General features: G+C 36.0%; 1 protein-coding gene across 1 annotated transcript; it reads left to right on the top strand.

Annotated features, from left to right (window-relative positions):
- The first annotated feature begins 1937 nt into the window (after positions 1 to 1937).
- LOC110461400 (vacuolar protein sorting-associated protein 4-like) lies at positions 1938 to 13446 on the top strand. The gene is made up of 12 exons (XM_021514843.1): positions 1938 to 2222; positions 3930 to 4134; positions 4526 to 4538; positions 5166 to 5295; positions 5986 to 6163; positions 7003 to 7158; positions 7679 to 7832; positions 8830 to 8878; positions 9353 to 9579; positions 10804 to 10994; positions 11568 to 11644; positions 13062 to 13446. Exons 2-12 carry the CDS (start codon positions 4053 to 4055, stop codon positions 13185 to 13187), a joined length of 1383 nt encoding a protein of 460 aa, XP_021370518.1. The 5' UTR covers positions 1938 to 2222; positions 3930 to 4052; the 3' UTR covers positions 13188 to 13446.
- Positions 13447 to 14972: the final 1526 nt, after the last annotated feature.

The raw sequence follows: 14972 nt of genomic DNA, 5'->3' as shown, positions 1-14972 counted from the left end.
AAGTGCCGGGAGAATGCTGACGGGTCTGTAGTTGCCTTTGTCAATGTACTGTTTTTCTTGTGTATTGGTCTGACTTGTGCTGATTTTAGGTTGTCTGGAAAGGTGGAGGTGGGTATGGCGGTATTGACAAGTGTAGTAACTGGTTTAGTGATGGCAGGTTGTGCTAAACGTAATAATTTAGGCGATATGTTATCGTAGCCCGTTGCTTTCTTAGGGTTTATTTTGTTAAATTGTTTATGTATGAATTGTTCGTCTACTGGTTTAAATTTGAATTGACTCATTTGAGTGTTGTGTTTCTGGTTTTCTGTGATTTTTTGTAGATGCTGTTTGTACCTATTTCTTTTGCTACGTTAACAAAAAAGTTGTTAAAAATTTCTGCTACTTCTGTTTGCTCATTAACTATTTTCTCTTCATCTAGGACAATGTCAATTTGTTTTTGATTTCCTTTGTTGGTTATAAAAGGTTTAATTGTGTCCCAAAAGTTTTGCGTGTTTTGCCCCCCTGTACATTTGTCTATGAAATAGTGTCTAATTGATTGTTTTCTTAATTTAGTGACCTTATTTCTCTGTTTTCTATAATTTTCCCAGTTGTGGCCTGAACGGTTCGATGTGAATTTGTTGTGGAGCATTTTCTTGTGATATATTTCCTGTCGTAGTTTCTTGTTCATGAAGGATGCTTGATTTATTCGTGGTTTTCTCTTTTTCATTGGTGCGTGCTTGTCTATTATGCGTGTTATTGTGTTGCTGAATTGGTTGTAAGCCGTGTTTATGTTTTCGTGTTTGGCTATGTCGTCAAGTTTTTCATTATATGGGTCGTTATGAAAATTTTCGATATTAAAATGTTTAAAACTTCTGTACCACATCCATTCCTGTTTTTTCACAGTGATCTTACTCCGTAGTTGAACTGCAATAATATTATGTACATCGCTGACTCCTGTATCAAAGTTACAAATTTTACCTGTTAGATTTGTTTTTTTATCAAAATTACATCAAAAAGGCTAGGTTCTGTGTTTTTAGGATGACAGGTTGGGGCTTTCACAAGATTTGATAAGTCAAAAATATCACATACATTTTGTAATGGTTTGCCTTTATCAGATAACAAATCATAGTTGATTTCACCTATAACCATCAGATTGTCATATTTCGTGGTACAGCGGTCAAAAGTCTTACAAAAGTCTTCTGTGAATGTGTTTTCTCTCATGCTAGGAGGTCTATAGACTCCTTGAATTAACCATTTCAAATTATTTAATGATAGTTCAACTGAAATTGATTCTATGTCCTGAAAATCTATGTACTTTACCCGGTGTCCTGGTAAATCCGAACGTAGATATGCTGCAATTCCGCCGCCATGAGAATTTCTATCGGCTCTCCACAGGTGGTAGTTATTTACGCTAAATTGTGCATCAGGAAAGCTATCGTCTATTTTGGTTTCCGATAAGAATAGGAGATCAACTGTCTAGTTTGCTATATCACATATCAAATTTACTTCTACGGTTTCTTTTCATCTACTTTTCGTTTTCTGTTCTTGTTTCTACTAGCCTGTGATCATAACACTGTGACCGGTGGGTTGCTGTGAGTAAGAAATGGTACTTAAAAGATGGGGAAAAACTGGACATTGATTGTCTTTATCACTGTAGACGTCTTAAATGTGCGTGGACGCACAAAATCTTCGATTTAGTTTCATGTTTTGTAACTTTTTTATGGTTTCACATCGTCGTAATGTCGTGAATTTGGTTTGTGTTGTCACTGCTCTCATGTCCCAAAAAATATAAGAATGCGGAGGAAAATCACTCACGTGTGTTCAAGTTGAAAGAGATCGCGCCGAGACGCGTACGTTACATCGATGTTGTCGGCGCCCGAGCGGTCTAAGGGAGATAACTCTCCCAAAAATTCATCACACTCTTCCCCGTTTTATGAAGGCCCGGAAGCTGTCGTTGATGAATGGTTGATGAGGTGGTCATTTTTGGAGTAGCAGATCCTCTGGTGTTGTTCAAGATGCTGGAGATTATTGTTCTCTGGTGGAGTTGGACAAAGTCGGGTCAACCATTAAGCATAGGCGACCTCTAGCAGGAGCACTGTTTCACCGTTCCTTGTAGTGGAAGTTCAGGCCCATCCTTACTATATATAATTCTGATGGAGGGCTTAACTTAACAGTGCCCTCTTACATGACCGTTACAAATATAACCTTTCAGGCGGGGCAGTGATATACCGTGCCCACGCCAGGTATGTCGTCTGGATTACTATGCCTCTTTGGTTTCAAAAAGTGCTGACTGTGACGGGGTGTTGATAACACAATCCCAACCCTGAGCAGATAACCGCTCAAGGGGTCGATCCCTCACAGTTTCCGGAGATGGTTGAGCAGAAAACCACTCTGTCTCTAGATGTTGCCCGAGAGGCAGGGGACCGCCTCTTTCTGAACATCCATTTTTCAGCAGTCTTAAGTAGAGCTAATAATTAAAAGCTGTCTCCCAACTGTACAATGTGATCCCATTTACCTGGGTCACAAAAATACACAGAGATTTTTACTGTCCTTGCTCTAATTCCTAGATCTAAGAACACAGCAGTGCCGTGTAATTAATCTACTATGAAACTATTGACTGGTCACCCCCACACCAATCTAGGCAACTTTTGGGGTGCTCTTGTCTGCCTAGCTGTGCCGGTGAGTACCCCACCTGAGTGGGTTACAGCGCTCCCTGAGTCTTTTTTATATAGGTTTGTTTTCAAAACTATTTTTTTTAATATTTCTCCGAAAGAGTGCAAATTACCTATAGTGTAACCTTGCATTGGGAACGGTTTTGTCGATTCTTCAACCTCAACAAATCTTACACTTCTGTGCTCTTTTGGTCAGTATCTGCTGATCAGTGATGGGGCCATACAATCAATTTCTTTTCCTTTCCTTAAGGCTCTTAAACATTAACCAATGATTAATTGAGATAAAAAAAAATAGTGTTAGCATAAAAATAGTTTCACATACGATGTAGATTGCTCACAAAACAATTTCTGAGTCTGAAAGAAAGCATCTTCTGAGTTCAGACAGCAGGCCAAAATCTAACTTGTATGATGAAGTTTGCTGTGAAAAAATATAACTGGGAAAAAATAAACTAACTCACTGTACCCAAATCGGGACACTTTTAAGTTAAAAAAATAATGGCCTTTATACCATATACTATCAATTCCAAAAATATCTATTCATTTTTTTCATAAAAAGATACTATCCTCTTTTCATTTCTATTACAAGTTGGTATTTCGGGCGCGTGGTCCTATAAATAGAATGCGAAATGCTATAAGGGTTACGTAGGCCCTTGCACCGGCGTTACTGTACCATGAAAGGACACTTCGACGGCATTTTGGCTAATATTTTGGGATAAACTATCAATATCAGCGGAACAAATATGCATAGTTGAAATATTTTAGAGACATAGAGGGTTCTGATTAAATTTATTCTCCAAACTAGCATTAAATTTGATAAAATAGACTTTTGAAAATGATATCCAAATAAATAGCGTCGCACGGCACGTATTATTCTGATCTTTAAATTGTCCATCTAACGAAAACCAGCATCCAATAAAGGTTATATACCGTTAAATTGTCATAAAAGAATTATCAAATGATAACTGTACACATAAAAATACTTCTTTGCATTGCATGATAGTTTTTTATGCCGTTTTCCCATAAGTGTTCCGTTCTGGGTACTGTCCCGATTTAGTCTGCAATACGTTTTCTAGAAACTTTGTCATCTTTCTTCGGGAGTTTGATTGATGAGTTTATTTTTCAATTTGTCAGTGAATTTTTATTTTCAATTTTTTAAATACCAATAGATACGAACCCTCAATTGGATACTGCACGGTCACTTCAGTTCTCTTTCCAAATATGCGACGGGTAACGGCGATGTGGTCCTCTTGACGGGCCCCGTGTGCCTTTTCTTTTCAGTAAAATCTGTATCAGTGAAGCACTTTGTAAAGCACTCGACGCGCCAATATTCAAGTGTCTCGTGGATCCAGAAGCAGGCGATTCGGGAGGCGTGCTGTAGGCTATGTTCTTTGCTATCAAAAGATGGAAGTCAATAAAGAAATGCAGATTGGAATTAACGTCAGTCCAAATGCGGTAGCTGACCCAGAATTAAGTTTATATGCAGGTAATGTAATGAATCAGTGTAATGACAGGAAACATTTAAAGTCATGGTTTGTGTTTAATCAACTTGTCAACTTTTCTATTGTAATATCGATGACATATCCCGGGCGCTTGTTCTAGTAAGTCGTGTCAATGTGAACAAATGAAAGACTGATTTTAATTAGAATGTCACCATGGTAAAAATCCGAGAGAAAAATGTTTTTATTGTGTTTTGCATATATCTGCGAGAGTTCTCTCCCTTGTAACATAGTATGATGTTGACATTGACTGGAAGATAGCTATTCTAATAAAGGGAAGATAAGTAACTATTTTATAAGACCCTTTGCTTAGACTGTACAAATGATGTAACTTTAATCTTTTGTTGTTGCGATGCCTGGAATCTTGATGGACACCAGAAGCCTTATCACGGTAAGAATCAGTTGCGAAGCATTTTCAGCTAAAAAAATAGAATTGAAAAATAAATATAGACTACAAAAATTTGTCAGCAATAGTTTCATAGTTAAAATATTGCGTTGTAAGGTAAGAAGCCAGTGCAAACTATTGAAAAAGTTTGCCTCACTTTATTTTGCATTATACACAATTTTCCAAAAGTGACCATATTCAAATTTAATGAATTGTTATAAAATTGTTCTATCCTACATTCTCAACACCATGGCATTAGTTATTTACCATTCTGATCGGTTCTTAATCACACAGATGATTGAATCAAGTGGATCTTGCTTAGAAAATTAAAAATAAAATTATCTCAAGCTTGTTTAAGCCAGTGGGCCTACTATGTGTAGTACAATTGTCAATGTTTCAGTTAGAGATGATTTAAATCAACCTTCCATATTACAAAATCCTGGATCCACCCTTGTATTGTCATATTGGCAAATTGTACAACTTTACAATATTCCGTAGAGAAACATATTTAACCCTTCCACCCCTATGTAACTTTAATAAACTCTTCCATCAATTGATATGGATGAGTCTATTATGGTCGTAACATTGTTGAAAGGGTTAAATAACCATATTATTTTGTTAATTTTTCTAAAGTTTACAAGAAACACTTGAAGAGGGCCAGAAGACCAGCAACATTGATGTGCAGATGATGTGGCTGAACATCATCAGATGTCGACAGATTATCCAACAGTTGTCAGCGTCGGAGAATGACACGTTTTACTCGGTACTCAGTATAGAAAATGAGGATTTTAACTCATTCGCCCCTGAAGACACATTTGAACTCTTCTAATTCAAAGGTTGGAATAGTTCATTATGAAATTTCAGGGGTGAATGAGTTAAGGATATATGCTACCATACTGTTACATAAATATCTTTTACAGAAGATTCTCAAAGTTTTCCTACTACTAATTTCTTGGTGAAAGACTCTTGTTTTTTCACCCTTGGTTTTGACTTTAAAATCAACAGAATACCACATGCTTTCTTTTTGCTCAAATTCAGTTCATTCATTCCATGGTTTCAGCTTAAGTGGCTCTATTCAAGTTTTAAAAGAACATGTATACATGTATTAACTCATCCTAGTTAAAAGCAGACATCAATTTTTGGATATTGAAATATTTTTTCTATATATTTCAGAATTATTAAGTTTTCAAACCACCAAATGCAGGTGCTGTTATATTAAAGTTCAGGTCCTAGAGCTAAAAAATAAATAGAAAAATTTCAATTACCTTTTTCCTCTGATTCTTAATGTTTGTGAACATTTTCACTTTATTTCAAGATATCATATAAACAATGTATATCATAACTATTAACATACTGGGTAATCAGAAAAGTTCAATTTGTATACTGGTACACTATGTAATATAAAAAGAACTTGAACAAAAGAACCTTACATGATAATCACGTTTAATTGTAGGGTATTTTACTTCAACTTGAGACATCTTTGGCTTCCCATGTGGATGTTCTACAGAAGAAAATCTCCCAGCTGAACTCCGACATTCAGGCCGGACATGTAAAGTACCCAACAAGTCTACCCAGCTGTGGTGGGGATGCTGCATCTGCAGGGCGGCCAGAGACACAGAAACCTTCATGTGGTGCGTCAACTGGCATGCATAGGGGATGGAGGGATTGGGGTAGGGGTTGGGATGGGGTGGGGTGAGGAAGATGAAAGGAATTTTGGCAGGTTCACAGAAATCTATGTATTGAATGTTTCTTTTTGAAAGTGGCAAATCTAGAAGGTTTTTTTGGCTAAAAGAACCTTTTTCCTGCCTGGATTTTTTTCTTTAAAGACCTATGTTTGGAAACCACTTAAAAAAACTTCGGAGTCCCCCTCCCCATTTCTGTTTTCTTAATTATGAAAAATATGTGAATAGTCACAACTATTTTTGGAAGTACTCTTTCTGTTAGATTCCTTTGCATGCAGATTGAATTTTGAATTTTGATATTGTTAAAATCATACAAAAAGAAAGATCTGTTTTAAATAGTTGTTACGCAGATGAGGCTTTGAACAAGGGGCCCTGCTTTTAATTAGCTAAATGGTGAAGGAAGATGAGAGCCAAGAAACTTTTCAGGGGTTTGAGGACTCATACATGTTTACTTATATGATGAAAACACATGTAATTTTATATTTAAGTTACATGCTTTTTTGTATTACCTTGTCTATCCAACAGTAAGCCCATGTCTGTTACTGAGTCCACCCATATCTAAAACTGTTAATAAATATTCCAACAAATGGTTTTTATTGTCCTATATTAAGGCAAAAAGCCTACCTTGTCTTTTAGTCAAAAGTTATGTGTTTGGCCCCCTGTGCTGATTGTAGATGATTATGGTAAATGAATTTTGATGTTAGTGTTAACTTGTAAGGCTAAACCAGACTTATCTTACAACACCAGATATTGGGAAGTTTGTTGATTTACTCTATGTTTTGATGAAGATGACAGCCAGAAACAGCAACGGCGCATTGCCATTGAGGACACCATTATAACGAAGGGTGGTCTGACGTTCCAGGACATAGCTGGACTCCATGAAGCCAAGCAGGCTTTACGGGAAGCCATTATAATGCCACTTCACTTCCCCCACCTCTTCACAGGTCTGTTGATTGCATCATTAATTGTTTAATTTTGTTTTTACTAATATTACAGATAATGATTTAACAATTTAAAAAAATAAAACCTGACTAAATCAATTACCGGTAACTCACTTTGATATTAGACCAAGTAATGTTGTCCCCCATTATGTCAGTTAAGTTAAGTTTCACTGTATTGTACAACTTCTTTATATAATTCCCTTAAACCTTAAATAAAATGAGGAAAATTTTGAAAAAAATCGGTCAATCGGGTCTAAAAATAAGTTTTTTTTATCTTATCAAATACTGGTATGGTTTTTTTTCCATGTCAAAAGTGTTTTTTTAGTTTAGAAAATGATTTAACTATGCTTATATATAGCAGGATTTCTGACTTAAATGTGTATATCACTAAATGCCAATAAAAACTTGAAAAATCTAGGGTAAGTTTGGTTAGCAGAAACGCAACTTTTTTTTTTATTTGGTCTAACTCAAGTAGCATATACCATATGAAATGATATGTTATAATTGTATGTATTTTGTGTAGGTGCCATCAAGCCGTGGCGCCGTATACTTCTGTATGGACCTCCTGGTACCGGAAAGTCTCGCCTGGCCCAGGCCATTTCCTCGGAAATCAACTCCTCCTTCTACTGCGTGTCCAGCTCGGACCTTGTGTCCAGCTGGGTCGGAGAGAGTGAAAAGTAATCATAGGGTGGAAATTAAATTCCAGTTGCCCAAGTTTTCCATGGGATATAAAGAGGGAAAATAACTGAAAATCAACCAGAACTGCAAAATGATTCATTGTAAATTAATCATAAATTGTAATTGTGCATTTTGAGTTAACAGATGTTTTGAAGTGACTTAACTCATTCACCCCTGAAGACACTTTTGAAATCTTCCAATGCAAAGGTTTGAGTAGTCCATTATAACATTTCAGGGGTGAATGAGTTAAGGTATATGTGTTCATTGAACATTTAATGATGAAAATTTAGTCATGTTACAATAATAGTTCTCCATCAAATGGTGTTCGACACTCATGGTGAAAAGAAAGAGAATGCCATGTTATCAAAAAATGTTTTGATGCTACCATACTGTGACTTAGAGACTTAAGGCTGTATGCTACCTTTAATATTGTGATATGGAGACCTAAGGCTGTATGCTACCTCACTGTGACTTAGAGACTTAAGGCTGTATGCTACCTTTAATACTGTGATATGGAGACTTAAGGCTGTATGCTACCTTACTGTGACTTAGAGACTTAAGGCTGTATGCTACCTTTAATACTGTGACATGGAGACTTAAGGCTGTATGCTACCTTACTGTGACTTAGAGACTTAAGGCTGTATATATATATGCTACCTTTAATATTGTGATATGGAGACCTAAGGCTGTATGCTACCTTACTGTGACTAAGAGACTTAAGGCTGTATCCTACCTTTAATACTGTGATATGGAGACCTAAGGCTGTATGCTACCTTACAGTGACTTAGAGACTTAAGGCTGTATGCTACCTTTAATACTGTGATATGTGACGTAGAGACTAATAAAAATTATCAAAATATGTTATCTGACTATGACATGGGACTTAAGGATGTCTGCTACCTTACAAACTGAAGGGTATATGCTTAACTGTGTCATGCATCCCGTGCACACCATTTAGTTTTATCATGATAAACAAATATGTTATTTTGTTTTCAGATTGATAAAAGAACTTTTCCAGCATGCAACCACTCATGAAGGAAGATCAGTAAGTGCAACAAAATTAGTTATTTGTTTCCATTCTGTATTGGAACATTACAATAAAATGTCACATATATTTTTCATGGTAATAAAACATATGACACAATGACTATATGTAAATTTAGACAGATAGCAACAAAATGTTCAATTACAAATTTGGTCAACATAGGAAAAAATTACAGTACTTCAACTGTATGACTTAAGCCATATCTGGAATTATCTGTTCTTTTTTAAGGTGATATTTACGAAGACGAGATAGAATTAAGCCATATCTAGAGTTACCTGTCCGTTCTTTGTTGAGGTGATGTTCATAGACGAGATAGAATTAAGCCATATCTAGAGTTATCTGTTCTTTGTTGAGGTGATATTTATAGAAGAGATAGAATTAAGCCATATCTAGAGTTATCTGTCCTTTGCTGAGGTGATATTTATAGACGAGATAGAATTCAGCCATATCTAGAGTTTTCTGTCCTTTGTTGAGGTGATATTTATAGACGAGATAGACAGCATCAGCCGCCAGAGGAACTCTCGAGAGGAAGAACACACTAGACGTATAAAGACTGAACTCCTCAAACAGATGGAAGGGGCAGACAACTCTGACAAGGCTGATAAAATATTCCTTCTCTGTGCCACGAACTGTCCATGGGAGTTGGACTCTGCCTTTCTACGGAGATTTCAAAAGAGGATTTATATTCCACTGCCAGACAAGTATGTTAAAAGACACTAAATTGTTTATTATATGTCGGTTTATGTTGCTGATAAAAAGTGGTGGTATCCAACCTTATGTCAGTAGGGACCCAACTAATAAGGTTAACCCTTTCACCCCTATGTAACTTTAATAGACTCTATCGTGCATTGATCTGGACGAGTCCATTATGGTCTACAGTGGTGAAAGGGTTAACAGTTTGATGGAGAGTCCCCAAACCTGAGAGGGTATGTAAATTGGCTCTGTGGTTCGCTATAGTGAAGCGGAGGGTTACTCGCTACTTAGTGAGCTTGACTATGGCATGTCTTTTATCTCCCCTTGGCAAAACTTTTAAAATCAGTTGATTATCTCCCCTTAGAGAGGTTTGGTTAATTTATGAGCTGTTTCCCCATCATAAAACCTGTCCAACTAGTGTCTATTAGTGAGATTTGTCTGTCAATTTCAACTCCCCTTGATGGAGAGTTAATTTTCCAGTGTATCTATTACCTTACCTAAGTGGGACTTGTCTAACCTAGTACCTCCCCTTTAAGGATGACCTGACTATAGGTTGCAGTGTACATGTGCGGTAGAAATGACCTGATCCTAAAAATACATTGTACACATTGGTAGTCGATTCATCTTCACATTAATATAAATATTATTTTTTAGAAAAATGAGTTTTTTCATGGAGTGTTTTCCCCCAGATTTTAGACTTGTGGTTACCACATCAAAAAATGCAAAAAAATTAAAAAAAAATTAAACCCAAAAATTTGACCCCCATAAATAGATGTTTTCTTTTCTTAAAACATGTCTTATTTCAAATATCACCTACTCGATAACAGAAATACTCACGTTTAAGCATGTGTCAATCCGGTGGATTTTTTCACAATTTTTACACATGTGCCTAGTACAAAAATAAGACGACATGAAAAGCTAGCTTTTGTTGTGTAGACACAGATTTGTAAATGGCCAAAACTGTACTCTCAAACCAAATGGATTTTATTTTTCTTGAAAAAATATGAAGCCCACAAAGTCCATTCATCATGTACATGTATACACCAATTTTAGTGCTGATTTTTTTTATATTTTTTTTTTAGTTTGATGCATGTTATCTTACAGGAGTTATTCCTTGTACAAAAATATCACCCATTAATCACTGTACACTACTGTATACTGCTACCATAGTCCCTCTATCATCTTTACACAGGAAAAATTATTTGTATGTTTGTGTTGTCTCCCCTATTCAGACAGGCTCGTATAGAGCTAATGAAGATCCATACCAAGGGTAACAAGCTTGACTTTACCAAGGAAGAATGGCGAGTCCTGGGTGTCAATACAGAGGGCTACTCCGGCAGTGATATAGCCAATATGATGCTCGAGGCTCTTTTTAGGCCAATCAGGGATCTCCATACATCCAAGTTTTGGAAGCAACAACCAGGCAAGAATCTGATTCAAAAATATATGTTTATGACGCAACAACTAGATAAATGGTTAGGTTACTAATATTTATTGATTCCCATACATCAAAGTTTGGAAGCAATAACCTGGTATTAAAGGACTTTTTTATGCTTTGTAATTATCCATGTCAGAGACCTTCAGATGCGTAGAAAGTTTGAAAGTAACCAAATATATAACTCAGGATTTACCAAAAAAAATAACTACCCTGTGAAGACATATCACTATCAGTTTGACTAGATGCAAGATGGTTGTTGAGTTTTCTCCCTTGCACTACTGAGTTTGTAAAAGCTGAACAGCTCTCCCAAGGTGTAGTTTATTGTAAGAAGGCCTTTTTTCTAATAACAACTGATCAATTGAATCAAATAATTGCATCTAACAGGTGTAACTACTGGTATAGCATTTCGCACTGTGATTTTGTTAGTAAGCGGTTAATTATAATAAGTATTTGCTGGAATTTAGATTTTATCACGCAGTTTCTGACATAATTGGTCGGGAGCCTCAGTCTTTAGTGACAACAGTTATTTGGTAAAAGCCCTGTCATTTGTTTTTTCAGATGGTAGCTTTGTACCTGTTGATGAAGGAAGTGAAGGAGCTATGGAGGCTAGCATTACAGATTTACCACCCGACAAGGTAGGAAGACCATTTCTTTCATTTCCGTGTGTGTAAGATAGAGCTGTCCAGGGTGAAAAAGGGGTGTAGATTTTTTTTATCTTACACCCCATTTCACATAACGTGACGTCACAATGGCTCAACAATGGCTCAACAATGATGTAACGCCACAAATTTGGAAAACTCTAGACGCAGCAATGCGGAAAAGGCGTCGTGATGAAATTAAAATCTACTACAATATATTTACTGTACATGTTGGAAAGACGAGATAGTTTTTTCTGCGCAAACTCTGTTTGGAAATATGGGTATGCTTAATTTCGCTGACTGAGTCGTTTTTGTCCAAAAATCTAAGGGGGAAGTTGATATTTTCGAAATGGTAGCCAGCCCAAACATATTGTCATGGTTTCTGAGTTTATTCTGGTAGTTGGAATGAGAGAAAAATACTCTTTCATGCCCAAAGGTGTAGAATAGGGGAATTCCACCCGAGGGGTTTTCAAATTTGGCAAAACCCTTGGCAAATCCTCAAGTTTTACCAAATTTGAAATCCCTATCCTTCACCCCTGGGCATGAAAGAGTCTTACATTATTTATAAATGTATATGTATATAGTAGATGCAGCAGTGACCAGCTAATTTTCAGAAAAATCTATTTCTACCATTCTGCCTTTCCGATTTCTCTTGTTGAGAAACATACCATTTTATCAGGCTTTAGGTTTTCTCTAAACTCTCTAATTTGCTCTAATACAAATTAATGTTATATTAGTTTTCTTTTCCTTCATATTTTGCTCATTTACAAGGCCAGCAATTCTTTAAAGTGATAAGTTGGGCAAGGTTTTGACATACTGACCACTGTTTGTCATCATACCAACTAGCATATGTTTATCAGCCCTGCCATGATAAAGATGTGAAGGCGCAGATATTTTAAGGACACATATACCTCACTCAGACATGTACCTCCTTTCAAAAAGATTTCCACTCTGTGAATTGTGAAACCTGTAAAATATCTATAAATAGTATTTTGGATAAGGTAAATTAATGTAACATTTGGTATGCAAGCATACATATCTGAGTAAATTACTAGATTACTAGTGGGATATTAAGCCTGGTGACTAGCTGCCAGTGACCAGGGCCATTTTCGTTTATCGCGATCCAACTCGTTGAACCAAAGTTGCATGTTTATGAAATACGGTCGGACCTATAGTAACCTGATGCTGCTTTCATGCGAGTCTCGACAAAGTCTTGCAATGCCTGCATAAACATTTGCAGGTCCACTAGGATTTATATAGCCCAAATTGTTACTTTTAAAAACGGACAAACCGGTTGTTCTGCATAGCGTCTGTCTGGATTTTGGAGATCCAAGGTTCAAACTTGGTCTGGCCTAATTGCACTTTCCCGGTCCTGTTACACACATTGTATTATTTTATGTACGGTATGTTTCAGGTCATAACTAGGAACGTGGCATTGTCTGACTTTATGATGTCTGTGGAGACTCACAGGAAAACCGTTACTGCAAAGGAACTCAACAAATTTGAGGACTTCACTAAATTAATGGGGGAGAGTGGATAAGCTGTGTTTATAACTGGTCATCAATGTTCAGCAGACAAAGACTGTTACTTCAAGGAGCTCAACAAGTTCTTCGACTTCACTAAATTAATTTTGGAAAGTTGCTAACTGTTTTTAGAACTGGTCAACAATTTTCATCAGCCTTTTGTTATACATCCCGTATTGATGGTAGAGTTAAATGTTAAAGCTTGTTGTGTTGATACCTGGGTATATATGGGGTAATATCTCAGTGACTCTTGAGACTAATCTATTTAAGGATCCATGTCCCACTGGAAANCCCCCCCCCCCCCCCCCCCCCCCTTCAATTTGTTTGGCTGTAACTGTAGCATGACTGCCACAGGGCCAGGGGATCACATTGACCAGGTAGCTCAGTTGGTAAGAGAGACAGTATAACCATGGAGGAATAGGGTTCGAATCTTAGTCCGACCCCATTGAATTTTTAGACTCACAACACTCTTTTTCAATTTTGTTTGTTTATTTCAACGTAACAATTTATTGTGAAGAAAAAATTATGTATAGAAAAAAGTTGTAACCAACAATAAACTTCACAGCTAACAAAATGTTTCTGTTGGTATTACAGGTAATTTTAGTATTTGTACTTTTGTAGTTACGTGTCAAAACCCAATTAAAGAACAATCAAAGTTGCAAACGTCATTTATTATAGGAAACATTATTATTTACCAATGCCTGCCGTATACAATGATAAGATATGTTGTATAGACAATAATTTGTGTAATTTTTTTAAACTTTATAAACAAACAGGCAATATCATCCTTTGGATATGTCCTCTGTAATAAAAAACACTACACTAGTAAGCCATTACTAACACGACACTTAACCAATCCTCCTGTTCATCTTGTCATAATAGCAAAGTAAAGGAACAATGTAACAAAAACATAGCCGATTGATTCTATTCAAAAAACATTTTATTTTTAAGACATGTATAATGAATCAACAAACAACAATATGAAATATTTCAAACATCACAGTCGTTATAGATGTTATATGATAAATCAGTAAATTATATGTAGTTCAGACAGTTCTTCCCCATGAGATCATCTATGCAATTATTTATACAATTACTAAAACATCAAAAATATTTATGTGGCTTCAAGTCAAATTTGTGCTATACCATTGTATTAGAACATTTGTGTTTGTAACATAGTGTGCTTTTCTGTAAAACTAGCACACTACAATAACCACAAATAGAAGTTTTTTCCTATTTCATGCATTCTTTTGTCCATTATGAAGATTCAATGAAGTAAGACTAGTAAAATGACCACATTAGGGCAAAGAATGTACTACATTTTCAAATGAGGTATACCTACCGTCTCTTTCAACATTCAGAAAGATATATTTCTATATTTGGAAATGTCACATATGTGTGAATATGTTATGTGTATACTGTCAGTTAACCTATTCTGTGTAAATCTATTGACTATTTGTCTGAATTACAGCTTTATCATGTTGTTGGAATTCATGTATCTTCACATTGTCAAGATTATATATATCATACAAGAGGCCCATGGGCCTTAACGGTCACCTGATATATTTATACAGAGAGTTGATTTTGTTTTTAACATGAACAGAAATATTATTCAAAGTGACAAAAAACAATAAAACCACCTTACTCAATATCTAGCATACAGATTTCAGACTAAAAAGGATTTGAAACTAGCACCTCCAGCCCTTGGGGGTAGGGCTGGCTCAAAATTTTCAAAGTATCAAACTGTCAATTCAAGGTTATAATTCCAATCAAGTTATTAACATGTAATATTCAAAGTATCA

Source organism: Mizuhopecten yessoensis, unplaced genomic scaffold (genome assembly GCF_002113885.1).
Source record: "Mizuhopecten yessoensis strain PY_sf001 unplaced genomic scaffold, ASM211388v2 scaffold1397, whole genome shotgun sequence".
Lineage (NCBI taxonomy): Eukaryota > Metazoa > Mollusca > Bivalvia > Pectinida > Pectinidae > Mizuhopecten > Mizuhopecten yessoensis.
This window is presented reverse-complemented; position numbering and strand designations above follow the sequence as displayed.

What these genes read in the sequence shown, in the direction of transcription:
- LOC110461400 (XM_021514843.1), top strand. Translation starts at nt 4,053, where the DNA reads ATGGAAGTCAATAAAGAAATGCAGATTGGAATTAACGTCAGTCCAAAT. An exon ending in AGAATGACACGTTTTACTCG is followed by an intron (nt 5,296 to 5,985) that starts GTACTCAGTATA and finishes GTTTAATTGTAG; the next exon opens with GGTATTTTACTTCAACTTGA. An exon ending in GACACAGAAACCTTCATGTG is followed by an intron (nt 6,164 to 7,002) that starts GTGCGTCAACTG and finishes GTTTTGATGAAG; the next exon opens with ATGACAGCCAGAAACAGCAA.